At 42.5% G+C, this 24179-nt stretch overlaps 1 protein-coding gene and 1 pseudogene across 2 annotated transcripts; one reads left to right on the forward strand and one right to left on the reverse strand.

Annotated features, from left to right (window-relative positions):
• The first annotated feature begins 8261 nt into the window (after positions 1 to 8261).
• On the forward strand, positions 8262 to 14144 carry CRNN (cornulin). 2 transcript variants are annotated; one of them, XM_055113789.3, is made up of 4 exons: positions 8262 to 8993; positions 10958 to 11108; positions 12264 to 12945; positions 13126 to 14144. In XM_055113789.3, exons 2-4 carry the CDS (start codon positions 10971 to 10973, stop codon positions 13791 to 13793), a joined length of 1488 nt encoding a protein of 495 aa, XP_054969764.2. In that variant the 5' UTR covers positions 8262 to 8993; positions 10958 to 10970; the 3' UTR covers positions 13794 to 14144. The 2 variants fall into 2 exon arrangements, with proteins under 2 accessions (XP_054969764.2, XP_057158529.2); XM_057302546.2 differs by having other exon boundaries at positions 12264 to 14140.
• A 9360-nt stretch (positions 14145 to 23504) lies between these two features.
• On the reverse strand, positions 23505 to 23850 carry LOC100993708 (high mobility group nucleosome-binding domain-containing protein 3-like; annotated as a pseudogene).
• Between the last annotated feature and the right edge of the window lie 329 nt (positions 23851 to 24179).

Genomic DNA, 24179 nt, shown 5'->3' on the forward strand with positions numbered 1-24179 from the left:
CTGGGCTGGTTTAGATGCACAAGTGGTCATGCAGGATGATGCCATAGAACAGCTTAGAGGAGTGTGCATTAGAGCTTGGGAAAAAAATCACTTCTGGTGGAGAAAAATACCCTTCCTTTAGTGCTGTAAAACAGGGACCAAAATAACCATGTGTGGATTTTATAGCTCAGTTACAGGAGTCTCTTAAAAAGGTGATTGCAGATTCGGCTGCTCTGGTTATAGTGTTATGGTTATTAGCTTTCAACAGTGCTAATCCTGATTGCCAGGCTGCTCTGCAACTTATTAGAGGGAAAGCACATTTAGTTGATTATATCAAGGCCTGTGACGGTATTGTAGGTAATCTGCATAAAGCTACTTTGTTGGCACAGGTCTCCACTGGGGTTGGTCAGTTTTTACCTAGTTCTTTCTCCATTAGTCAAAGCACCCATCCCTTCCAGGGACTTTTGGTATCCAAGATTAAAAGGTGAATTATTTGAGGAAGATATTCTGGGAGGTTCCCGAGGAACACCCGGTTGCAGCCATGTCAAGACTGACACTGAGGAGGACCCCAACTGTCACGAGCAACACCTGTTGAACACAGCCACCCACCTGGGGACAGATCAAGATGCTGTCATAGATGGTGGAAGAAAACCTGAGGAAAGTGGGACAACCAGTCACAATAAGTAATTTAATCGTAACTGTGATAGCGGTGATCACCATTGCTGTGAGTATTCCTTCAATAAGGGCTGGCCCAGAGAACAATTATACTTATTGGGCATTTTTATCTATCTTGGCTGGCAATAATGCCTGGATGTAATCACTTTATGACACAGTTACACATGCTTTCTGGTCTCAATATTTACCATAATAAATCTGCTCCTCTAATTGAGGCATACCACCCTCAGAAACCTATTTGTAAACAGGGTTCAACCCAGTTAGAAAAAAATGAACGTACTTGTTTAGGAAGATTGCATTGCAGAACCGGCAGAGGTGCTGCACAACAATTCCTATGGAATCATTATTAATTGGTCCCCTAAGGGGATGTTTAGCTTGAATTGTACCTCTCAGTCTGCATGCCATAGCCACACTATGTTCAGCTGGTCTGAACAAAATGGTCAGATGGTAGAAACGGTAAGAAGTATGGCAAGAGTTCCTACTATCTGGAAACATGGTGGTATAGTGGCACCTCAACCTCAAATGATATGGTCCGTTGTGGGAACTAAACATAAGAATTTGTGGAAACTATTAATAGCTCTTAATAAGATCAAAATTTAGGAAAAAATAAGCATCTAGAAGAATACTCTTCAAACTTGTGTTTGGATTTTGCAAAATTAAAAGAAAAAATATTTAAAGCATCCCAGGCACACTGGACCTTAATGCCAGGAACTGGAGTGCTTGAAGGAGCTGCAGACAGATTAGTAGCTAGTAACCCATTAAAATGGATAAAAACATTTGGAAGTGCTGTGATTTCAATGATGATTGTGCTTTTAATCTGTATTGTTTGTCTTTGTATAGTCTGCAGATGCAGATCCAGACTCCTGCAAGAAGTAGCTCACTGTGACAAAGCTGCCTTTGCTTTTATCACTTTGCAAATTGAAGAAGGGGGACACATTGGGAATAGGACCCCAAAATCTGGCCATACACTGGCCCCAAAACTGGCCATAAACAAAATCTCTGCAGCACTGTGACGTGTTCATGATGTCCATGATGCCCACACTGGAAGGTTGTGGGTTTACCAGAATGAGCGCAAGGAACACCTGGCCCACCCAGTGCGGAAAACTGCTTAAAGGCATTCTTAAACCACAAACAATAGCATAAGTGATCTGTGCCTTAAGGACATGCTCTTGCTGCAGATAACTAGCCAGACCCATCCCTTTATTTCAGCCCATCCCTTTATTTCCCATAAGGAATATTTTTAGTTAATCTATTATCTATAGAAACAATGCTTACCACTGGCTTGCTGTTAGTAAATATGTGGGTAAATCTCTGTTCGAGGCTCTCAGCTCTGAAGGCTGTGAGACCCCTGGTTTCCCACTCCACACCTCTATATTTCTGTATATGTGTCTTTAATTCTCTGGCACTACTGGGTTAGGGTCTCCCCGACCGAGCTGGTCTCGTCAAGCCGCCGCCTCAGAGAGTCCCATACAGCTCTACATGCCAATAACTACTTACAGCAAGGCTGACTGCAAGGCTGTGTCTAGCTTTCAGCAACACAAAAGTTGTATGAGTTGAATATTACTTCTTTATGTTCCATGGAGAACTATATTTTCACTTTGGAATGATCTGAAAACAGTGGCTCCTAACATCAGCTTTATATTCCTTTGTTCTGAAATAGTGAGGATATATAAACTAATACAAAAGTAACTGAAGAAAGTCTTTAGCAAATCCTTTTGGGGGGGAAAAGGACAGTTAGTGAAATATTGCTTTGTATTTTCTAATTCTATTTTTGGATTTTCCAAGGTGTGTGTTTTTATTCATAGATTATGCCTCTTAAATGATAGAATGAGTGATCCATTGGAATATTAATGTCATGCCCATTCCTCTTTTTGGTCTTCAAAAGGATTATTCACTACTACTTTAAATAACAACAGCAATAATGTTTTAGTGTTCATCAGTTTACAATGCACTTTTACACACAGGGTATGTTTTTAATCTCACAATAACCATTTGGTGTAAACAAAGGTTACCACTATTTTATAGATAAGGAAACTCAGGCTCACTATTTTATAGATAAGGAAACTCAGAGCTTAAGAGACTTCCCAAGTCATGCAGCCAGTTACACTGTGGAGCCGTGTTGGTCTCTGCACTTCTGGAGATGAGAACCATGCCTGTGTGCCTTTCTAATCTTCCCAAAACTGGCTTCATCAAGGTGGTCTGAAGAAAATGAATGCTCATGTTTAACAATAGCCAGTGGCCTCCAGAATGACCTCATAGGCCCTTAGTACTCAGCACCCAACTCTCTTCCTGTTAAATAAGAACTATATTTCCAACCCCCCAAAGTAACTTCCTATTTAATGGCTTTCACCTTTGCAAGCCTTTGGTGTTCGTTTGTTACTCAGTTTGCTGAGAACACCCTGTCATCATCTTTTAATCTTGGATACCACAACTCCCTGGAAGGGATGGGTGCTTTGATTAATGGAGAAAGAACTAGGTAAAAACTGACCAACCCCAGTGGAGACCTGTAACAACAGGTTTGTAGGGTTAAAGCCAGCACAAATCCAGTCCATCCTGATTAGAGCTGCATTCGAGTTTTTTTTTACCAACTTGTTCCTGGGATCCCCTTTTGGCTTTGGATGTGGAGGTATCCACTCTATACTCATGAGCATAGGAATGAAGCCCAAGAGCTCTAAAGAGGTGGAAATATGGGGCCAGGCATGACTTAAGTGACATAGCACCCAGCCCTTATGTTTTCTGGAGAAAGCTGTGCTCTCCTGAGAAATGGGCGATGCTTTCATATCAAGTCATTACACATTTACTGCAAAACAGCCTTGTCCTCAAAAAGGGAGATGATCTAGAAAAGATGATAAAGCAAATAGACAATCAATGGTAATGATGGTAGAGTAAAATAGATGCTGTGAAATGTACCAACAAAAGAATATTTGGAGCAAGTGAATGTGTTTGCAGGAGACTTCATCGGAGTGGGTTGATCTGAAAATATATTATGGAGGCAATGCTATTTGAGCTGTTCTGAATGGATGGGGGGCTTTTGCATGGAGGAGATGGAGAGGAAGCATGCAAGGCTGGAAGAAGGGTTGCAGGAAGTCAAGAAGGCAGCCAGAGTTGGGGTTTTGCAGGGAATAATAGGCCCATACTTTGACCAGAGATTATGATAGGAATAAGGACATAGTGAGAAAATTAGTCTGTTTCCTTTACATTTAAGTTGATAAACTTTTGGCACCACCAGGACTTTGTAGGGTTCTGAGAAGGAGCAGTGGTGAAGTAGGAAAAGGAGCTCACTGCTCCTGCCATGATTTTTCTTCTTTTCCCCTTGGGAAAAAAAGAGCTTGGAACCTTCCAGTTTGCAGGTTCTAGGAGTTCTGCCTATGGATTGAACACCTAGATATAGGATATGCAGAGTCCCTACTAAATGGCAGATTCCAGCTCTTCTGGCAAAACCAAGAATACTAACAATCATGTTAGCCATGTGCCTGCTGCCTAGATCAGAACTCAGAGAAACTGCAGGGCCAACACAACCTGTCCGTTCAGGGATTAGGCCCAGATGGCCTGAGAGATATTCACTAAGCCACTGGAAATTGTGTCAACAGGTGCGTCTCCAATGTCTGCTTAATCCTCCCTGGCATTTCCAGGGCAAAACTTGAGCATCTGGGCTTCCGGGATTTTATGATCAGGGGCTATGTGGAGTGGGTTTGAGGAAAGAGATTCCAAGTTAGGCAGAGAGAAAGTAAGAAGGCCCAGAACTTCTCACTGTTCTTTTTTCCTCTAAGAACCATTCCCCCACAACCCTGTCTTTCAGTAAGGATACGTGGGCAACATGAACCAGCAAATTCTCTCATAACCCAAGCAACTCTAGAAAACATCTCTCCAGCTTTCAGATTTGGTTTTGTTCTTTTCTGAAGGTAAAGACCAAGATCATGGAATTTGCTCATCTGCTACTTTTTGAGAGAGATGTGAGTGGCCACCCTGTAGCCATTCATTGTCCCATATTACCGTTGTGTGCTCCTGGGTGAAGGTGAAGATGTCTGGTGAGCAGCATTCTTTAAGGGTTGGGTTTTTGGCTGCATTTGTAATGGCAGAAATTTAAAGGCAGCCGTGTCAGTGTTAACAGTTACCTGCCACCTGACCCAAGAGGATCCATGTAGCTTACCATGGTGTCTCCCTGTCCCCTTCATCCACCAGCCAATCAGGACCTGACAGCAGACACTGATGAAGCTGCACTGGAAGAGACACTTCATTAGACAGATGGAGTTTAGCCTGCTGAGCAGTCTGCCTCGGCCTCTGTGTGTGTGTGTGTGTGCGCATGAGTGTGTGTATGTGTGTGTGTGGTAAGTACATCCCTGTTTGGGGCAGTCAGGAGATAACGATCATGATGTAGGTCTGGAGAGAACCCAAAGAAAAGCACCACCTCCATGAAAGCCCAGCTGTTCTCCCTGGCTGAACTTACAGAGGCTTTTGCCAAACATTCTGGATTTTGCCACTGAACAAAGGGGAAGGGGGAAGAAGGAGAACTGTCAGTATGAAGAGAGATTATTTCCTTGGGCTTTGTCCCCGGCATCTCACAGGGCCTCTGGATTTGGGAACTTGCCCTGTTTGTTACTCTCTGTGGTCCCATAGCTAGTTCACGTAGTGTTTAAGCTGGAACATACCATGTTGAGCTGGGTTTAAGTCAAAGGGAATTTTCCAGACTTCAGATAAGAAACTTCAGCCAAGATGCAAAGCAGAGAGGTTAAGATGCTGGGCTCTGAAGTTGAACAGGTTTAGGTTCAAATCCTGCCTTTACCATTTATTTTCTGTCTTTGGAAAATTAAGTTAGTTAATGATAATTTCTTCATCTATGAAATTGGGATAATATCTTTGCTACGATAGGGTTGTTGTGAGGGTTAAATAAAATGATATGTGTAAGTTTTTAGCACAGTGTCTGTACATAGTAGGCACTTAGCAAATAAAATAAAGTAAAATAAAACTAGCAAACCAAAACAAGCATAGGTAGGGAGGTGTTGCTGACATAGACCCTGATCTCTCATATTCCTGAGCAGTGATTCTTTACCCCAGACCTTGTGATATTTGAAAATATTTTTTAGTTAGCATTCTAAAAATTTCTACTTTTCATTTTAAAATAACTATTTTTGGTGTGCAAAGCCTGTTTGCCCAATTGGGCTAATTTTCTGGAAAGCAATCTTAATTTATAGCCCACTAAGTGTGGCAAATACTGCTTGTATCTTGTAGAAATAAATCAAGTAGAGGTCAGCAATACATTGTTGAGTAAGTGTATAAGAAGGAATCAAAGTGCAAAACTGGGTTTTCATTGCTGAGTTTCTGATCCAGCACCTGGTCTCACTGCCCTCCAGCATACCCGTAAAATGTAACTACTAAGTAGAGTCACTAATGTCAACTTAAATAATAACCATAGTGAATCTCTCTTAAAAAAAAAGTTACCTATTTGAGAATAGGGCATTGCAATGGGAATACATGTGCCATAGTAAACTACGTGCATATTCAGGAGGTAAAGGAAAACAAAAGTTCTTACAGGAAAAACAATGAAAATTACATAATTTTATTGAAATGTGTATTCTTGGCTACAAAGATCAATAACAATGGTGATGCTAATATGAAGTTGGACAGGCAGCTGCTGGGCAGATGTCCTCACAGAAGTGTTTGTTGTGTAAGGCTATTATGGCCTTCGTGTAAGGTTGTGGTTTTTGCAGTCTTTTGTGATAGTTGTGTTATCAGGTGTACAAGCATGAGAACTCTCTCTTCGCAGCCTTCCTTAGCTCTGTATTTGTCAAGGATTTTTTGAAGACAAGTGACTCCATTTTGATTCTGACAACTTGCACACTAACTTATAACATCTCCTCACCAACTTTATAAACTAACAAACTTACACAGTCAATTACAGGCTCAGTCCCAATCTCTGCCAACTCATCTCCCCCAGCCCCACCTGCACACTTCAACCCACCTCCACTGGCCCAGCACACACATACAGTTCTTTAACCTCTACTTCTATGGTGCCCCAGCTCCTCACAGCTCAGTCCTGCCCCAGGCACACATAAAGACCTATTAGGCTTTGGAGGCAGGCAGACCTAAGTTCAAATTCAGGTCTAACTTCCTAGCTATGTGACCTTAGGTAGTTTACTTAAGTTTACTTACTTACTCTCTGTGCCTTGGTTTCTTCATCTATAAATTGGGTTAATAATACCTACCAAATATTCATCTTCTAGATACAGCCTCTGGCTTGTTACTTCCCTAACTTACCCTCAGTTCCCAAACCTTTCTGGAAGTTCTAAGCCCCATCAGAAAAAGCTTCAAACACCACCACAGAAGAAGGTCTAATCGGCTCTCCCTCTTGTTCTCCAACTTCACCCTCTCATACTGGCCTTCTTCTAACTCTGATCAGGTAGAAGCAACCTCAGCCTCCTCTTGCTCCCAAAGGTTGAAGCCCCTACTCTGCTTTTCCCTGGCTGGTATGCCTACCCCACCTTCACCCTGGGACTGGAGCCAACCTGTCCCCATGTAGACAGATCTCTCCAAACACAAAGCCTGCATCCTGCCCTCCTGCAGTCTGGAACTCCCCAGTGCTCTGTGCCCTGAGGGGAAGTGCTGGAGGCTGTGCTGTTGCTACAGGGCTGCCCTCAATACACCAGTCTCTTCAACCAAGGCCCTTACCATGCCTTCCTATCCTGTTGTTCCCTTTCCTGTCTGTTGCATGCTGATCTATAAGTGAGGATGGTAAAGATGGCTTTCCCTTCCAGAGTCACTCAGGAAGCTACACAGTATATATTATCTGCAAAGTGCCACTCAAGAGCACTCTTTGGGACTTGGCTTCTGAGCTCAGAAAACTTCCTCCTCAGGAATGGTTCTTCATGCATTGAGGATAAGTGTGATGTTCATAAAGTGCCAAAACTCAATGAGAGAAGAATAAATGGCAGCATGGTGCAACAGAGAGAACACGGGCCTGGAGTCTGAGGGGCTCTAGTCCAGCACCATCTCCGCTTCACAGAGTGGCTACTTCTCTGAAGATTTCTCAGTGTTCTCATTTATGAATTGGGCTTAGCCATACCACCTCAGAGGATTGCTAGGGAGATCAAATAAGATGAGATGGTAATGAAAATGGAATAAAATCAAATGAAATGAAATGGCAATACCATTATCATTAACTTCTTGGGGACTTACCCCTGGGATGGCCAGGCTATAGACTTCATGAGAGTTGAAACTGCTGCCATCGTATTCAACACTGTATTCCTAGGGCCTTAGCCCTCTGCCTGAAATGGAGCAAGCTTTCCATAAATATTTGCTGATTAGCCACCAGTTGAGTTTCCTGTCCTTGCAATGAGGAGTTTCCACATGATCATGGTAAGCCTTTTTTCTCATCAGCTACAAAATGCTACCTACCCATAGCATGGGGTGGGGAAGGTATTAACTTTTTTTGTTTTAATTAAAAATGAGACCAACTTTAAAGAGATGAAACTGGCTTTCTTGTGTCTCATACACTAGGTGTGAAAGGCACTTACAAAACAAGAATTCAAAAAATGTTCTAAGTAATAACAGTTCTAAGTAACATCACCACAAAAACATGTGTGCCCTCTCAGAGTGGCTACTTTGTAAAAGTTAACCTCAATAGATATATTCTTGAACATTTATATTAAAAAAGGAAAGAGTGGCCAGGCACGGTGGCTCACACCTATAATCCCAGCACTTCGGGAGGCAGAGGCAGGTGAATCATGAGGTCAGGAGTTCAAGACCAGCCTGTTCAACATGGTGAAACCCTGTCTCTACTAAAAATACAAAAATTAACCGGGCATGGTGGCAGGCACCTGTAATCCCAGCTACTCAGGAGGCTGAGGCAGGGAATTGCTTGAACCCAGGAGGCAGAGGTTGCAGTGAGCCAAGATCGCACCACTGCACTCCAGCCTGGGCGACAGAGCAGGACTCCATCTCAAAAAAAAAAAAAAAAAAAGGAAAGAGTCCCATAACTTTGTAGGCTCATAGAGACAAAGAATGTTCACTAGGACCCCAGCCTGTACCAAGCACTGCTGAGCCCATCACAATGGAAAGAAGCTTCCCTGTCAAGAGGACTCAGCTACAGAAGGCACCAAATGTGGTAGGAGGGGCCTGTTAATTAGACCAAGGCAGTCACACATCAGCAGGTAAAACAGAGACAAGAGGAGGTGTGGCTGGGCTGGGCTGAATCTTGGATGAATCAAGCCTTCCCATAGGGCAGGATATCCTGTCTAAAACAAGAGCCTTGGTTAAAACCCCTATAAAAGGTTCTCATCACACTGACCTGGTACTCCTCACACCACTTAACAGCCACTTGTTTCATCCCACCTGGGCGTTAGGTAAGTCCCCTCATAAGAAACCTCTTTCTCATTCTCAGTGTCTTGGTGATCTGAGCTCATAAAACTGGGGCAGTCAGGTATGGGCTATGCATCCTTCAGAGCTAGCTGTGGGCACTGGGCAAACCAACGCTACCGTTGGGAAACATGCTCTCCTGAAGCAATCAGGCTTTCTCCTCCTCCCTGAGGCTGGCCTGGGAGCAGCTCCTCTCACTGGGAAACTGTGTGGGCAGCTGCTATGGGGCCACCCATGTGCCTTCCTGGATCAGCAAAGGTTTCTTGTTTCTAAGGCTCTGGAAGCTTCTTTGCAGTGCTGAGAATCTGTGGGATCAGAATCAGTTTACTTATGCCAACCTAGACAATAAGATCAAACTGTGTCATGGATGAAGGGGTTTACATGATTCCCCTCTCCTACACCAGGGTGATATTTAGGCAAAATATGTGTAGATTTTTCTAAGGAATCTAAAATGTAACTAAAAGGTCATCTTATTATTTTATTATCTAAAGGTCAGTGGTTAAAGTCTGCTACATGGTTTTAAAAAAAAGAAAGATATTTTTCATCTACGTTGAGGAAAAACATTCCCAGTTTTTTACCTTGATGAAAAGTTTGCCTGAAATTGTTGGTTACCAGGTCCTAGAAAGGGTTTCTCCTGAACAGCCCACCTTTTGCTATGACTTACTGAGTCCTCATGGCCACACTAATCTGCTTTTTCTAGAACTCAAGTCTCCTTCCTTCCTTTTTTCTCTTTCTTCTCCTACCTATATCTGCCTCGTCCCATCCTCTCTCTGGCTTTCCAGCTGCTACACGCTCCATCTCCCCTTGCATTTGAGACTTGTCATCTTTGATACCATCTCCTCCTTTGGGTCTCTCCAAGGCTTCTGCTTAATGAATCTTCAAGTCTCTTTTCCTTTTGCTCATGCAACCAAACCCAGGCCTCACCTCAACCTACCTCTAGATTTCTGGCTAATGAAAAAGAAAAGCTTTCCCTTTGATTAGGAACCAACTCATAGGTCACCAGAAATCTGGGCCTGATGGAGCCACGTGCCTGTTGGGCAAGCTGACTTCTCTGATAAGTCCCAGGGCTGTGGAGAGAGGCGACATGCAGAGAAACTTGGACCCTCAGAACTGGAAGGCCTCCCACCCAAAGAAGGTTCCCCCCTCCTGGGCATTCCCAGCAGGTGGTAGCCCAGTTTCTTCCCACTTTCCCAAAAAAAACAAGAAGGGATGGCTGTGTCCCTGGAATTTCTGCTTGGCTCCCATCCAAGACAGGGGTTGACTCACAGATGTATTTACTTCCTTTTGGTGTTCCCGATGGGACCCTAACACCCTTGTGATAAATAAATAAATCCTGTCCACAGGGTACATTCTAGAAAGCCCATTGCATTTGGGTTAAGGAAAAATGGATCCTAGGATTTCTTGGCTCCTTAAAAATTGTGTGGCCTAACTTCTCTGAGCCTGTTTCTTCACCTATAAAAAAAAGTGGAAATAATAAGGATTAGAAGAGATGATGTACAGGAAAGTGATTATATAGGTGTACAAAAATTATATGTGTGTATATGTATATAATAGCATAATAATTATATTTAATAAGGAGCACTTAATATAAGCCAGGCATCTGCCAAGTGCTTTTTATGAATTATGTCTTTAAATCTTCACAATAATCCCATAGAGTACTAATATCACCTTCAATTACAATGAGTAAACTGAGGCATGGAGAGGCAAAGCAACTTGTCCCAGCTCACACCATACTTAAGTGGTGGGACCAGCATTTAATCCTGACTCAGGAACCTGCCTCCATCCTGTGTGCTCCTCCTTCCCATACATAAGATGCATTATGTAGGAAAGGACAAAGGAAGACTAAAAACAGAGCTGAACGTGCAAGGAAAGACCTAGCAGCAGACGTGCTGTAAAGGAAATAGCTGAGGTTGATTATGGAGCCTCCAAGGGAACTTTTCATCTTTTCCAGGTTGACTTCAAAGATGCCTCAGTTACTGCAAAACATTAATGGGATCATCGAGGCCTTCAGGCGCTACGCAAGGACGGAGGGCAACTGCACAGCGCTCACCCGAGGGGAGCTGAAAAGACTCTTGGAGCAAGAGTTTGCCAATGTGATTGTGGTACGGTGTGCTGAGCCGGGTGGAGAGGGGACATAGCAGGAGAGTGAAAACTGGTTTGCCTGCAGAGGCCTTGCCTGGGGAATTTGAGGAGGCAGCAGCTAAACCCAGGCCTGCTGGGACAGATGGCAGCTGTGCAGGCAGAAAAAAAGAAGGTGAAAGAACCGGAGATGGTCATGGGAGTTGGCAAGTCCTGGCTCTTTAGATTAAAACCTTGGTTTTAATTAATTCTAACTTAAAGACAAGGTAAAAGGTCTCTAAAAGGACAACTCAGACAGGAGCAGAGCCTTGGAATATTTCAGAATGAAAATAATTGCTGCTTTCTGCTGCCTCTTAAATTTGATACAGTAAATATTTCCCACGTCTATCTGAAATGTAGTCATCCATTCATAGACATTCATTAGAAGCATAGCTCTGGGCTTGCACGAAGCAGTTACTCAAAAATATTAGCAGACTGATCACATCAGAAATGAAATTTTGAAGAGCAGGTTGTTAATAGCTAGGGGGAGACTTTGGAGCCTCACCCCACCCCACCTGGCAAACCAGAACCAAGGCCTTGATGCACTTTCCTGTCTTTGGTTTGCATCTAAAGCAACCAGGATGATGATGGCCTTAGGGACAAGGACGTATGGGCACAGAAGGATGCTGCATCCACATGCTCAGGGCAGCGCTGCAGGGGCCCACTGCTTCCCTCTCTCTTTATCATGGGGAAACATCTGGGCCTCAATGAGGAGCGCACAGAATTCCCATGGGGCTGTGTTCCCAACCTGCTGCTCTTTGTGCTGGGCCTGCTGAAGAGACTAAGGCCTCAGTGCCAGGGGCAAGGTGCCAAGGGCAGCCCAGACAGTCAACCTGAGAGCCCAAACAGTTGCATTGTGAATTCAATAATTTATTAACTCTTCAATAAATCTTTATCTAATTTTCCTGTAGCCCAGAAATTGTGCCAAATAGAGGCTACCAAACAAAAAATGCTCTCTACACTTGAGGGAGAGAGACGGGACTAAAAAAAAATAAAGGCAATTAAGTCTTGCTGCTGCTCTAGCCGTATGTGTGTGTAGTGTGGGGTCTGAGGCAGGGGAAGCTGGCAGCAGATTGGAAGGGACCTGCCCATGTCCTCCTCAGGGGAGGGATGCTGACTCCGCCTCATCTTCTCCTCAGAAACCCCACGATCCAGCAACTGTGGATGAGGTCCTGCGTCTGCTGGATGAAGACCACACAGGGACTGTGGAATTCAAGGAATTCCTGGTCTTGGTGTTTAAAGTTGCCCAGGCCTGTTTCAAGACACTGAGCGAGAGTCCTGAGGGAGCCTGCGGCTCTCAAGAGTCTGGAAGCCTCCACTCTGGGGCCTCGCAGGAGCTGGGCGAAGGACAGAGAAGTGGCACTGAAGTGGGAAGGGCGGGGAAAGGGCAGCATTATGAGGGGAGCAGCCACAGACAGAGCCAGCAGGGTTCCAGAGGGCAGAACAGGCCTGGGGTTCAGACCCAGGGTCAGGCCACTGGCTCTGCGTGGGTCAGCAGCTATGACAGGCAAGCTGAGTCCAAGAGCCAGGAAAGAATAAGCCCGCAGATACAACTCTCTGGGCAGACAGAGCAGACCCAGAAAGCTGGAGAAGGCAAGAGGAATCAGACAACAGAGATGAGGCCAGAGAGACAGCCACAGACCAGGGAACAGGACAGAGCCCACCAGACAGGTGAGACTGTGACTGGATCTGGAACTCAGACCCAGGCAGGTGCCACCCAGACTGTGGAGCAGGACAGCAGCCACCAGACAGGAAGAACCAGCACGCAGACACAGGAGGCCACCAATGACCAGAACAGAGGGACTGAGACCCACAGTCAAGGCAGGAGCCAGACCAGCCAGGCTGTGACAGGAGGACATGCTCAGATACAGGCAGGAACACACACCCAGACACCCACCCAGACCATGGAGCAGGACAGCAGCCACCAGACAGGAAGCACCAGCACCCAGACACAGGAGTCCATCAATAGCCAGAACAGAGGGACTGAGATCCACGGTCAAGGCAGGAGCCAGACCAGCCAGGCTGTGACAGGAGGACATGCTCAGATACAGGCAGGGACACACACCCAGACACCCACCCAGACCATGGAGCAGGACAGCAGCCACCAGACAGGAAGCACCAGCACCCAGACACAGGAGTCCACCAATGGCCAGAACAGAGGGACTGAGATCCACGGTCAAGGCAGGAGCCAGACCAGCCAGGCTGTGACAGGAGGACACACTCAGATACAGGCAGGGTCACACACCGAGACTGTGGAGCAGGACAGAAGCCAAACTGTAAGCCACGGAGGGGCTAGAGAACAGGGACAGACCCAGATGCAGCCAGGCAGTGGTCAAAGATGGATGCAAGTGAGCAACCCTGAGGCAGGAGAGACAGTACCGGGAGGACAGGCCCAGACTGGGGCAAGCACTGAGTCAGGAAGGCAGGAGTGGAGCAGCACTCACCCAAGGCGCTGTGTGACAGAAGGGCAGGGAGACAGACAGCCCACAGTGGTTGGTGAGGAATGGGTTGATGACCACTCAAGGGAGACAGTGATCCTCAGGCTGGACCAGGGCAACTTGCATACCAGTGTTTCCTCAGCACAGGGCCAGGATGCAGCCCAGTCAGAAGAGAAGCGAGGCATCACAGCTAGAGAGCTGTATTCCTACTTGAGAAGCAACAAGCCATGACTTCCCCGACTCCAATGTCCAGTACTGGAAGAAGACAGCTGGAGAGAGGTTGGCTTGTCCTGCATGGCCAATCCAGTGGGTGCATCCCTGGACATCAGCTCTTCATTATGCAGCTTCCCTTTTAGGTCTTTCTCAATGAGATCATTTCTGCAAGGAGCTTTCTATCCTGAACTCTTCTTTCTTACCTGCTTTGCGGTGCAGACCCTCTCAGGAGCAGGAAGATGCAGAGCAAGTCACCCCTTTGTATTGAATTGTCCTCATCTTGTGGGGGGTTTCAGGACTATTTTTATCTCTGACATCTCTCTATTGCCCCATCTAACCTAATGCATCAATAAAACCTTAAGCCACTGGCCTCTGTGTCTCATTCAACCACTTTCTATTGATATTACAGGCCAAAGGCTGTAGAGTTATGAGATGATGAACTGGACACAGCCCCTACCTTTGAAGAGCAACTAGTTGAGAAAATATTATATGAGATTCCTGCTATATATCATACTTAATACTTGGCAGAGATGGACCAGCAAAGGTTTCATACAAAAGGCGCTTTCTTTATGATGGCCCTGAAAGGACAATTAGTATTTAGATAGGCAAAATTCCTCTTGGTCTTTCACTACCTCTAATTCTATAGTGTTAAACCGCTATTCACCTGTAAGGTCACACAGGAAAGCTGATTTAAGATTACCAAGAAATGGAAGAAGGCCCCCAGTGGCTGTGTAGGGAAAGAACGAGAAAGCTTGTGTTACCAGGTACTGAGCCAGGGGCCAGAATTTTGTGCTTCCCTTCCTACCTCCCCCTCAGTGTCAGCTCTGACCTCTCATGATGTCTCACCCACCAGATATAAACCATGTTATGGGGTAGAGACTATCAATTCTGGTTTATTTTAAGAGTGACCAGAAGAACAGTTTTAAAATAAAGATTTATAGGGACGGGCGTGGTGGCTCACGCCTGTAATCCCTGCATTTTGGGAGGCCTAGGTGGGCGGATCACCTGAGGCCAGGGGTTCAAGACCAGCCTGGCCAACAAGGTGAAACCCCACCTCTACTAAAAATATAAAAATTAGCTGGGCATGGTGGCACATGCCTGTAATCCCAGTTACTCAGGAGGCTGAGGCAGGAGAATCGCTTGAACCCAGGAGGCAGAGGTTGTAGTGAGCCGAGATTGTGCCACTGCACTCCAGCCTGGGCAACAGAGCAAGACTCCATCTCAAAAAAAAAAATGTATAAACCTAACCCTACGGACGCTGGTTCTAAGGTTTGGAGCCAATTAATATTGTTTAGAAACTTCTTGGGGGTCTTGTGCTTTTGTCAGTACAGAAGACTAGATAATCTGAAAGATTTCCCAAGACAAAATAACTAGATCCTGCATAAAGCATTTTTTTCACTGTGTTACTGGTTTACAGGAAGTAAGGGAAATCGCTAAGGAAAAAACAAAATGTGGAATAAACAACAACCAAACAAAAACAACACGTAGGCTAAATAACAACCTCCAAAGACGTCCGGGACTTAATCTCAGAAACCTGTGAATATGTCACTTTATATGGCAAGAAAGGGACTTCACAGATGTGATTAAGTTAGGAATCTTGAGATGGTGGGGGGTTATTCTGGATTATCTGGGTGAGTCCAATATAATCACAAGGTTCCTTACAAGAGTGAGACAAGAGGATCAAAGTCAGTAAAAGGAAGTGTGGTGATGAAACCAGCGGCTGTAGCCATGTGCTATGAGCCAAAGAATGTGTGGAGAATAGAATCTGGAAATGCAAGACACTTTCCTCAAGAGCCTTCAGAAGTAACATAGCCCTTCTGCCACCTCAGTTTTAGACTCCTGACCTTCAGGCCTGTAAGAGAATAAAATTTTTGTCATTTTAAGGCATTAAGTTTATGGTAAACTGTTACAGTAGTGATAGAAAACTAACACACCAAGCAAAAACCTAGAGCTGGAGCCAGAGTAGTAAAGGGTGAATGTGTGAAAGGCAAGGTTGTTCTTCTGAGGACAAATTGATTTTATATCAATTCACGCTGGCTTATAAGCATAAAGGCCAAAGAAAAACAGCAAAGAAAATGCAAAGACTCGGGGAATATTGCTCCCATAAGCCCTTTCTGGGGAATCTACTAGAGAATCAGCACACATACATACACACTAAACCCAGAATCACAGAACTGTTTGGCATACAATCTGATGATGCACATTTAAATATATTCCACTGTAGAACTAAGACTACATAATGTGGATAAAGGTGACAGAATAGCATTTCATGTTATATGCACTGAAAATTTAAATACAATACAGCTAACAAAAAAATGAAGGGAGAAAGAGAAAGCATACAGAAAGTAGAATGAGCTCCCTGATTGTCTTAATATAAGCATATGCTTACAAGGAAAAACTGGGAGTGAAAGGATATCACTTCACATTAGATACTGAGAAAGGAAGAAGGAGGGTAAGGTGAAAATTTCCAGAAAATTCCATCATTACTTAGAGTGGGGAGTGAATATGCCATTTATTAAAGGGAAGGGGGAATACAGAATACATATTACATAAAGATGTACTATAAGATAACAACACAAATACAAACCTTCCTCAACACCAAAAGACATTCTAGAAAAAAGCAAATAACACAGATAACAGAGTGGATGATGTTATTTATGTAAAAGATATATATTTTCATAAATAGGACATAAAAGAGCGTGATAGACTGAGGTCAAACATATTTATAACAATAATGTCAAGAGCTTAACTCACTACTAGATGAACAAGTTGCATATTAGCTCTATACAAGTCTATGCTCCTTACAAGAGGTGTGCAAATCAAAGAGAGTCAGAAAACAATTTGTAAACAGGGTGGTTAATATATATCAGGAAAATGCAGGTTAAAACAAAATTTAGAAATCAGGAGTCATGATCTTGATCCCAGATTAGATCAAAAGGCATTAAATAAGACTAAGAAGGATGCTTTAAAATGCCAAATGCTATAATTTCACAATGAAGATATAATGGTTTTTAATATCTATGCATTCAATAATGTAGCACAACTCTGATGACACAGAAACTATAAGAGATACAAGGAAAAACTTAAAGAAAATAACATAGTAATAATAGGGCACTTTAATCATCTCTCTCAGCTCAAGACAGTAAGTGTAGAGAAGAAACAGTACATTCAATAAGATATAAAGAACTCTACAGACATATAGTCCAGCAATGTATTAACCTAACAAGAAAAAACTATACCATCTACACATGAAATATTCAATATCAGGTCACAAAGAAAACTTCAATGCATTATTCAAAAATAGAAATAGGCCCAGGTGTGGTGGCTCATGCCTGTAATCCCAGCACTTTGGGAGGCTGAGGCGGGCAGATTGCTTGAGCTCAGGAGTTCAAGACCAGCCTGGGCAACATAATGAGATACCATTTCAACAAAAAGAAAAATACAAAAATTAGTTGGGCATGATGGCACATGCCTATAGTCCCAGATACTCAGGAGGCTAAGGAAAGAGAATCACTTGAGCCCAGGAGGCAGAGGTTGCAGTGAGCTGAGACTGTGCTACTGCATTCCAGCCTAGGTGACAGATGGAGACCCTGTCTCAATAATAATAATAATAATAATAGAATTATTTCTTTCTTTCTTTTTCTTTTCCTTCTTTTCTTCCTTTCTTTCTTGCTTGCTTGCTTGCTTGCTTTCTTGTGTCTCTCTCGCTCTCTCTCTCTTTCTCTCACTCTCTCTTTTCTCTCTCTCTCTCTCTCTTTCTTTTCTTTTTGAGACAGGGTCTCACTCTGTCACCCAGGCTGGAGTGCAGTGGCATGATCTCAGCTCACTGCTGCCTCCAGCTCCCAGGTTCAAGCAATTCTCCTGCCTCAGCCTCCCGAGTAGCTGGGATTACAGGCCCTTGCCACCACACCTGGCTAATTTTTGTATTTTTTGTGGAGAGGGAGTTTTGCCATGTTTCCCAGGCTGGTCTCAAACTCCTGAGCTCAAGTGATCCGCCCTCCTGAGCCTCCCAAAGTGCTGAGACTAAAGGCATGAACCATTGCCCCTGGCCACAAATAGCATTCTTAAAAGAACATGTAATAGTGATGGATTTTGCCAAATCTGTGTTGTTGTTGGAAATTAAAAACATATATATAAACACACACACACATATTATTTTAAAACTGTTGAATAAAAGGAACTGAATATAAAATGAAATTGCAGAATTTTTAGAAAATGATAATTAAACTAGACATATAAGGATCTGTAGAACACAGCTACATGAATTCCCCATAAAAATTAATAAAAGTATAAGCTCACAAAGCAGTCAACAACTAAATAAGTAAGTAAATGAATAGATAATCCTCTTTTTTTTTTTTTTGGAATCAACAAGTAGAAAAACCAACCTAATTTTGAAAAGAGTGAAAAAGGTGGGGTAAGAAGGCACAAACACACAAAATAAGAAATAAGAATGGGCAAAAGATACAAACAGATAGCTCACAAAAAATACAAATGATGCTTAAATATATGAAAAGATGCTAAAGCTTGTTTGTAATACTAGAAGCATAAACCAAAACTATACTAGTTTGAGATACCATTCTCACTATCAGCTTGACAAAAATCTACAAGTTTGAGAATAGATGATGATGAGGTAAAGCAGGCATTTTCACACCTTCTGGTGGGAATGCAAAATGAGCCTCAGTGGAGAGGAATTTGGTACAGTTCAGCAATACTACATGTGCCTGTTTTGTTTCTGCTGTTGCTTTGGTGTCTGAAGTAGTGCCTAGCATTCAATAATTATTTGTTAAAGGAATTGAATATCCTAATCTTTCCTGTCACATACATAAATTAACATAAATCCCTACACAGACATGTGACTGTGGAAACATAGACATAATCAAGCTCATAGCAAATAAGAAAATGGAGTTTCTTTAGCGTTGTCAAAAGTTATGCAGTTAGAAAGAAAGAGGCAGAAATAGGACTAAACCCAGGTCCTCGGACTCTCAACTCAGTGTCAGGTCAAACCTCACAGATAAGAAAGGGCACCAGAGTGTAAGAAGACCCATCCAAAGGGGCTGGGGAGGAAGCTGTAGAAAGTGGTCCTTCCACTTCTCACCTCCAGCCTTAACAGGAAGTCTGGCCATGAAAATATGGAGAAGACACCATCTCAGCATCCATGTTCCTAGGACCTTGCAAGAATAGGAAGATTATGAGTGACCATTCCTTTCAACAGTTAAGGTTTGACAGATGTGTCTATGACTCAAGAAGGATGTTCTCTCAAAGCAGTTCAGAGCCCAGAGGCCTAAGAGAGGGGCCCTAAACCCCTATTTAAGCATTCATGTAACATTCAAGGCAACTAGGCTGCTCCATCTCAGGCCCACCCCCTCCATCTCCTGTAGGGACTTACTGGCCATCCTTGACTTTTAAAGTTTGCACATAGAGGCTTCTTTCAAAAAATGTGCGTGTTATTTTAGACAAGAGGGAAAATTTGTGGAAAATACAGAGACTTGATGGGAATGAAGTATTTACACTTTCTGAGACAGACTCTATTTTGTTCAAAGGATAGAGTAATCATCCTTCCAAATCATATCAAACACATTAAAATGTACACACAGACCACTTAAATACAATTTTTGCTGACAATTTTTTGAAAAAAATTTTATAGTTTTGTTTTTGGAATTAGGACATAAGTTGTACATTTGCCTCATTTTAGCTATGACTTCTTTGCAACTACAGAGCACGTTTTTGAAAAAATATATACATTAAAATTGCTTAACAAGTAAGAATTTTTTATTACTACTAAATTTAACAATAAATGAGATTCACAAAGCTTTATATCTAGACATTTAAATTTAAATGTTTATAGATTTCCATTGCACATTTATTTTGGAGCTGACACACAGGTATACCTACGGAAAGATATCTACATTTTAAATATTTTAAACCTCAAATTGTCAGCAGGTGGCCATAACTATCCATGTTTTATTAAAATCACATAAAACCTAGGTACAAAAGCACCACTGATTATTGATCTAGAAAAACTGCATGAATTATAACAAACTGTCTCTCAGACCACAGTGCAATCAAACTAGAACTCAGGATTAAGAAACTCACTCAAAACCACTCAACTACATGGAAACTGAACAACCTGCTCCTGAATGACTACTGGGTACATAACGAAATGAAGGCAGAAATAAAGATGTTCTTTGAAACCAATGAGAACAAAGACACAAAATACCAGAATCTCTGGGACACATTCAAAGCAGTGTGTAGAGGGAAATTTATAGCACTAAATGCCCACAAGAGAAAGCAGTAAAGATCCAAAATTGACACACTAACAACACAATTAAAAGAACTAGAAAAGCAAGAGCAAAAACATTCAAAAGCTAGCAGAAGGCAAGAAATAACTAAAATCAGAGCAGAACTGAAGGAAATAGAGACACAAAAAACCCTTCAAAAAATTAATGAATTCAGGAGCCGGTTTTTTGAAAGGATCAGCAAAATCGATAGACCACCAGCAAGACTAATAAAGAAGAAAAGAGAGCAGAATCAAATAGATGCAATAAGAAATGATAAAGGGGATATCACCACCAATCCCACAGAAATATAAACTACCATCAGAGAATACTACAAACACCTCTATGCAAATAAATTAGAAAATCTAGAAGAAATGGATAAATTCCTCGACACATACACCCTCCCAAGACTAAACCAGGAAGAAGTTGAATCTCTAAATAGACCAATAACAGGCTCTGAAATTGTGGCAATAATCAATAGCTTACCAACCAAAAAGAGTCCAGGACCAGATGGATTCACAGCCGAATTCTACCAGAGGTACAAGAAGGAACTGGTACCATTCCTTCTGAAACTATTCCAACCAATAGAAAAAGAGAGAATCCTCCCTAACTCATTTTATGAGGCCAGCATCATCCTGATACCAAAGCCAGGCAGAGACACAACCAAAAAAGAGAATTTTAGACCAATATCCTTGATGAACATTGATGCAAAAATCCTCAATAAAATACTGGCAAATCGAATCCAGCAGCACATCAAAAAGCTTATCCACCATGATCAAGTGGGATTCATCCCTGGGATGCAATGCTGGTTCAATATATGCAAATCAATAAATGTAATCCAGCATCATATAAACAGACAAAAACCACATGATTATCTCAATAGATGCAGAAAAGGCCTTTGAACAAAATTCAACAACCCTTCATGCTAGAAACTCTCAATAAATTAGGTATTGATGGATATCTCAAAATAATAAGAGCTATCTATGACAAACCCACAGCCAATATCATACCGAATGGGCAAAAACTGGAAGCATTCCCTTTGAAAACTGGCACAAGACAGGGATGCCCTCTCTCATCACTCCTATTCAACATAGTGTTGGAAGTTCTGGCCAGGGCAATTAGGTAAGAGAAGGAAATAAAGGGTATTCAATTAGGAAAAGAGGAAGTCAAATTGACCCTGTTTGCAGATGACATGACTGTATATCTAGAAAACCCCATTGTCTCAGCCCAAAATCTCCTTAAGCTGATAAGCAACTTCAGCAAAGTCTCAGGATACAAAATCAATGTACAAAAATCACAAGCGTTCTTATATACAAATAACAGACAAACAGAGAGCCAAATCATGAGTGAACTCTCATTCACAATTGCTTCAAAGAGAATAAAATACCTAGGAATCCAATTCACAAGGGACGTGAAGGGCCTCTTCAAGGAGAACTACAAACAACTGCTCAATGAAATAAAAGAGGATACAAACAAATGGAAGAATATTCCATGCTCATGGGTAGGAAGAATGAATATCGTGAAAATGGCCATACTACCCAAGGTAATTTATACATTCAATGCCATCCCCATCAAGCTACCAAATGACTTTCTTCACAGAATTGGAAAAAACTACTTTAAAGTTCATATGGAACCAAAAAAGAGCCCGTATCGCAAAGTCAATCCTAAGCCAAAAGAACAAAGCTGGAGGCATCATGCTACCTGACTTCAAACTCTACTACAAGGCTACAGTAACCAAAACAGCATGGTACTGGTACCAAAATAGAGATATAGATCAATGGAACAGAACAGAGCCCTCAGAAATAACGCCACATATCTACAACTATATGATCTTTGACAAACCTGAGAAAAACAAGCAATGGGGAAAGGATTCCCCATTTAATAAATGGTGCTGGGAAAACTGGCTAGCCATAAGTAGAAAGCTGAAACTGGATCCCTTCCTTACACCTTATACAAAAATTAATTCAAGATGGATTAAAGACTTAAACGTTAGACCTACAACCATAAAAACCCTAGAAGAAAACCTAGGCATTACCATTCAGGACATAGGCATGGGCAAGGACTTCATGTCTAAAACACCAAAAGCAATGGCAACAAAAGCCAACATTGACAAATGGGATCTAATTAAACTAAAGCGCTTCTGCACAGGAAAAGAAACTACCATTGGAGTGAACAGGCAACCTACAAAATGGGAGAAAATTTTCACAACTTACTCATCTGACAAAGGGCTAATATCCAGAATCTACAATGAACTCAAACAAATTTACAAGAAAAAAAAAATGACCCCATCAAAAAGTGGGCAAAGGACATGAACAGACACTTCTCAAAAGAAGACATTTATGAGCCAAAAAACACATGAAAAAATACTCACCATCACAGGCCATCAGAGACATGCAGATCAAAACCACAATGAGATACCATCTCGCACCAGTTAGAATGGCAATCATTAAAAAGTCAGGAAACAACAGGTGCTGGAGAGGTGTGGAGAAATAGGAACACTTTTACACTGTTGGTGGGACTGTAAACTAGTTCAACCATTGTGGAAGTCAGTGTGGCGATTCCTCAGGGATCTAGAACTAGAAATACCGTTTGACCCAGCCATCCCATTACTGGGTATATACCCAAAGGACTATAAATCATGCTGCTGTAAAGATACATGCACACGTATATTTATTGCGGCACTATTCACAATAGCAAAGACTTGGAACCAACCCAAATGTCCAACAATGATAGACTGGATTAAGAAAATGTGGCACATATACACCATGGAATACTATGCAGCCATAAAAAGTGATGAGTTCATGTCCTTTGTAGGGACATGGATGAAGCTGGAAACCATCATTCTCAGCAAACTATCGCAAGGACAAAAAGCCAAACACCGCATGTTCTCACTCATAGGTCGGAATTGACCAATGAGAACACATGGACACAGGAAGGGGAACATCACACACTGGGGCCTATTGTGGGGTGGGGGGAGGGGGGAGGGATAGCTTTAGGAGATATACCTAATGCTAAATGACGAGTTAATGGGTGCAGCACACCAGCATGGCACATGTATACATATGTAACTAACCTGCACATTGTGCACATGTACCCTAAAACTTAAAGTATAATAATAATAAAATAAAATAAAAAGAAAAACTGCATGAAAAACTCAAATATGCACAGCAAAAACACCACAGTATACACAGGACTAAATTTTAAAGCAAGTGCATGGAATGCTGAATCAATCTTACACACAGTTTCCAATATTAAACTGATATTTATTTTACTTGAGGATGATGGAAATGTCCAAAAAGCATGATTATGAGAGGGTAAAATGTCCATCCTTACATATTTTTGTATGCCAACTAGTAGAGTCCTAAAAAATTAGCACTTAGAAAATACTTAGTAAAAACAGCTTTTAAAAGTTCACCTAAGAGATACATAAAATTAACCTGTTTTTCATGACAATTTATTCTCCCTGGTTATCTCCAGATTCAGTTTTCTGTGCCTCTTCAGCTTTAGTTTCATCATTTTCAGCTGGTGCAGTACCTTCCTTTCCAGCTTCCTACTTTTCCTTTCTTCTCTTTAGCACCTCTGCTAACCTTTGCTCCAGGTTCTTTCTTAGCAGATGTTTTTCTTGGTTTGGGTCCAGGTTTTGGTGGAGGAGGTTTTGCTGACAATCTGGGAGACCATCTTGTGGGCTCCTGTTTAGTTACTTTGGAGCCATCTTTGCCCTCTGTATTCTCTGGAGACTTTCTCTTCTGCATAGTGGCTATGTCGGTGGAGCAAAAAGTAAAGCAACGGGCTGGAACTGCTGGCGCTGCCTCTGGATGCTGCTTCTGCCGCTGCAGCTGCTCATGCACAGGGCATGGCATAGCCCCTATCTATTTATTTTTTATTCAAATATTTTTGTTGGCTCTTGCAGAGCTCATAAGTCCCAGTCACATTGGATTGGTCATAGTGTGTAAAATGGCCCTGTCCTCAGGGACACTCAGGGCTGAAGACTCACTACAAAGGCCCAGAAAACCTCTTTCACCAGGTAGCTTCCCAGTCTGCATAGACAGCAAGTATACTGTGCTGCTGTCCCCTGGTGGCAGTTACAACTAATACCTGTAAAGGAGCTCTGGTAGTAAATGTGATTTTG

Source organism: Pan paniscus, chromosome 1, assembly GCF_029289425.2.
Source record: "Pan paniscus chromosome 1, NHGRI_mPanPan1-v2.0_pri, whole genome shotgun sequence".
NCBI classification, from domain to species: Eukaryota; Metazoa; Chordata; class Mammalia; order Primates; family Hominidae; genus Pan; species Pan paniscus.

Coding starts and splice junctions, on each gene's coding strand:
- CRNN (XM_057302546.2), top strand. CDS start 10,971: ATGCCTCAGTTACTGCAAAACATTAATGGGATCATCGAGGCCTTCAGG. Junction 11,109..12,263: donor AGTTTGCCAATGTGATTGTG/GTACGGTGTGCT, acceptor TCTTCTCCTCAG/AAACCCCACGATCCAGCAAC.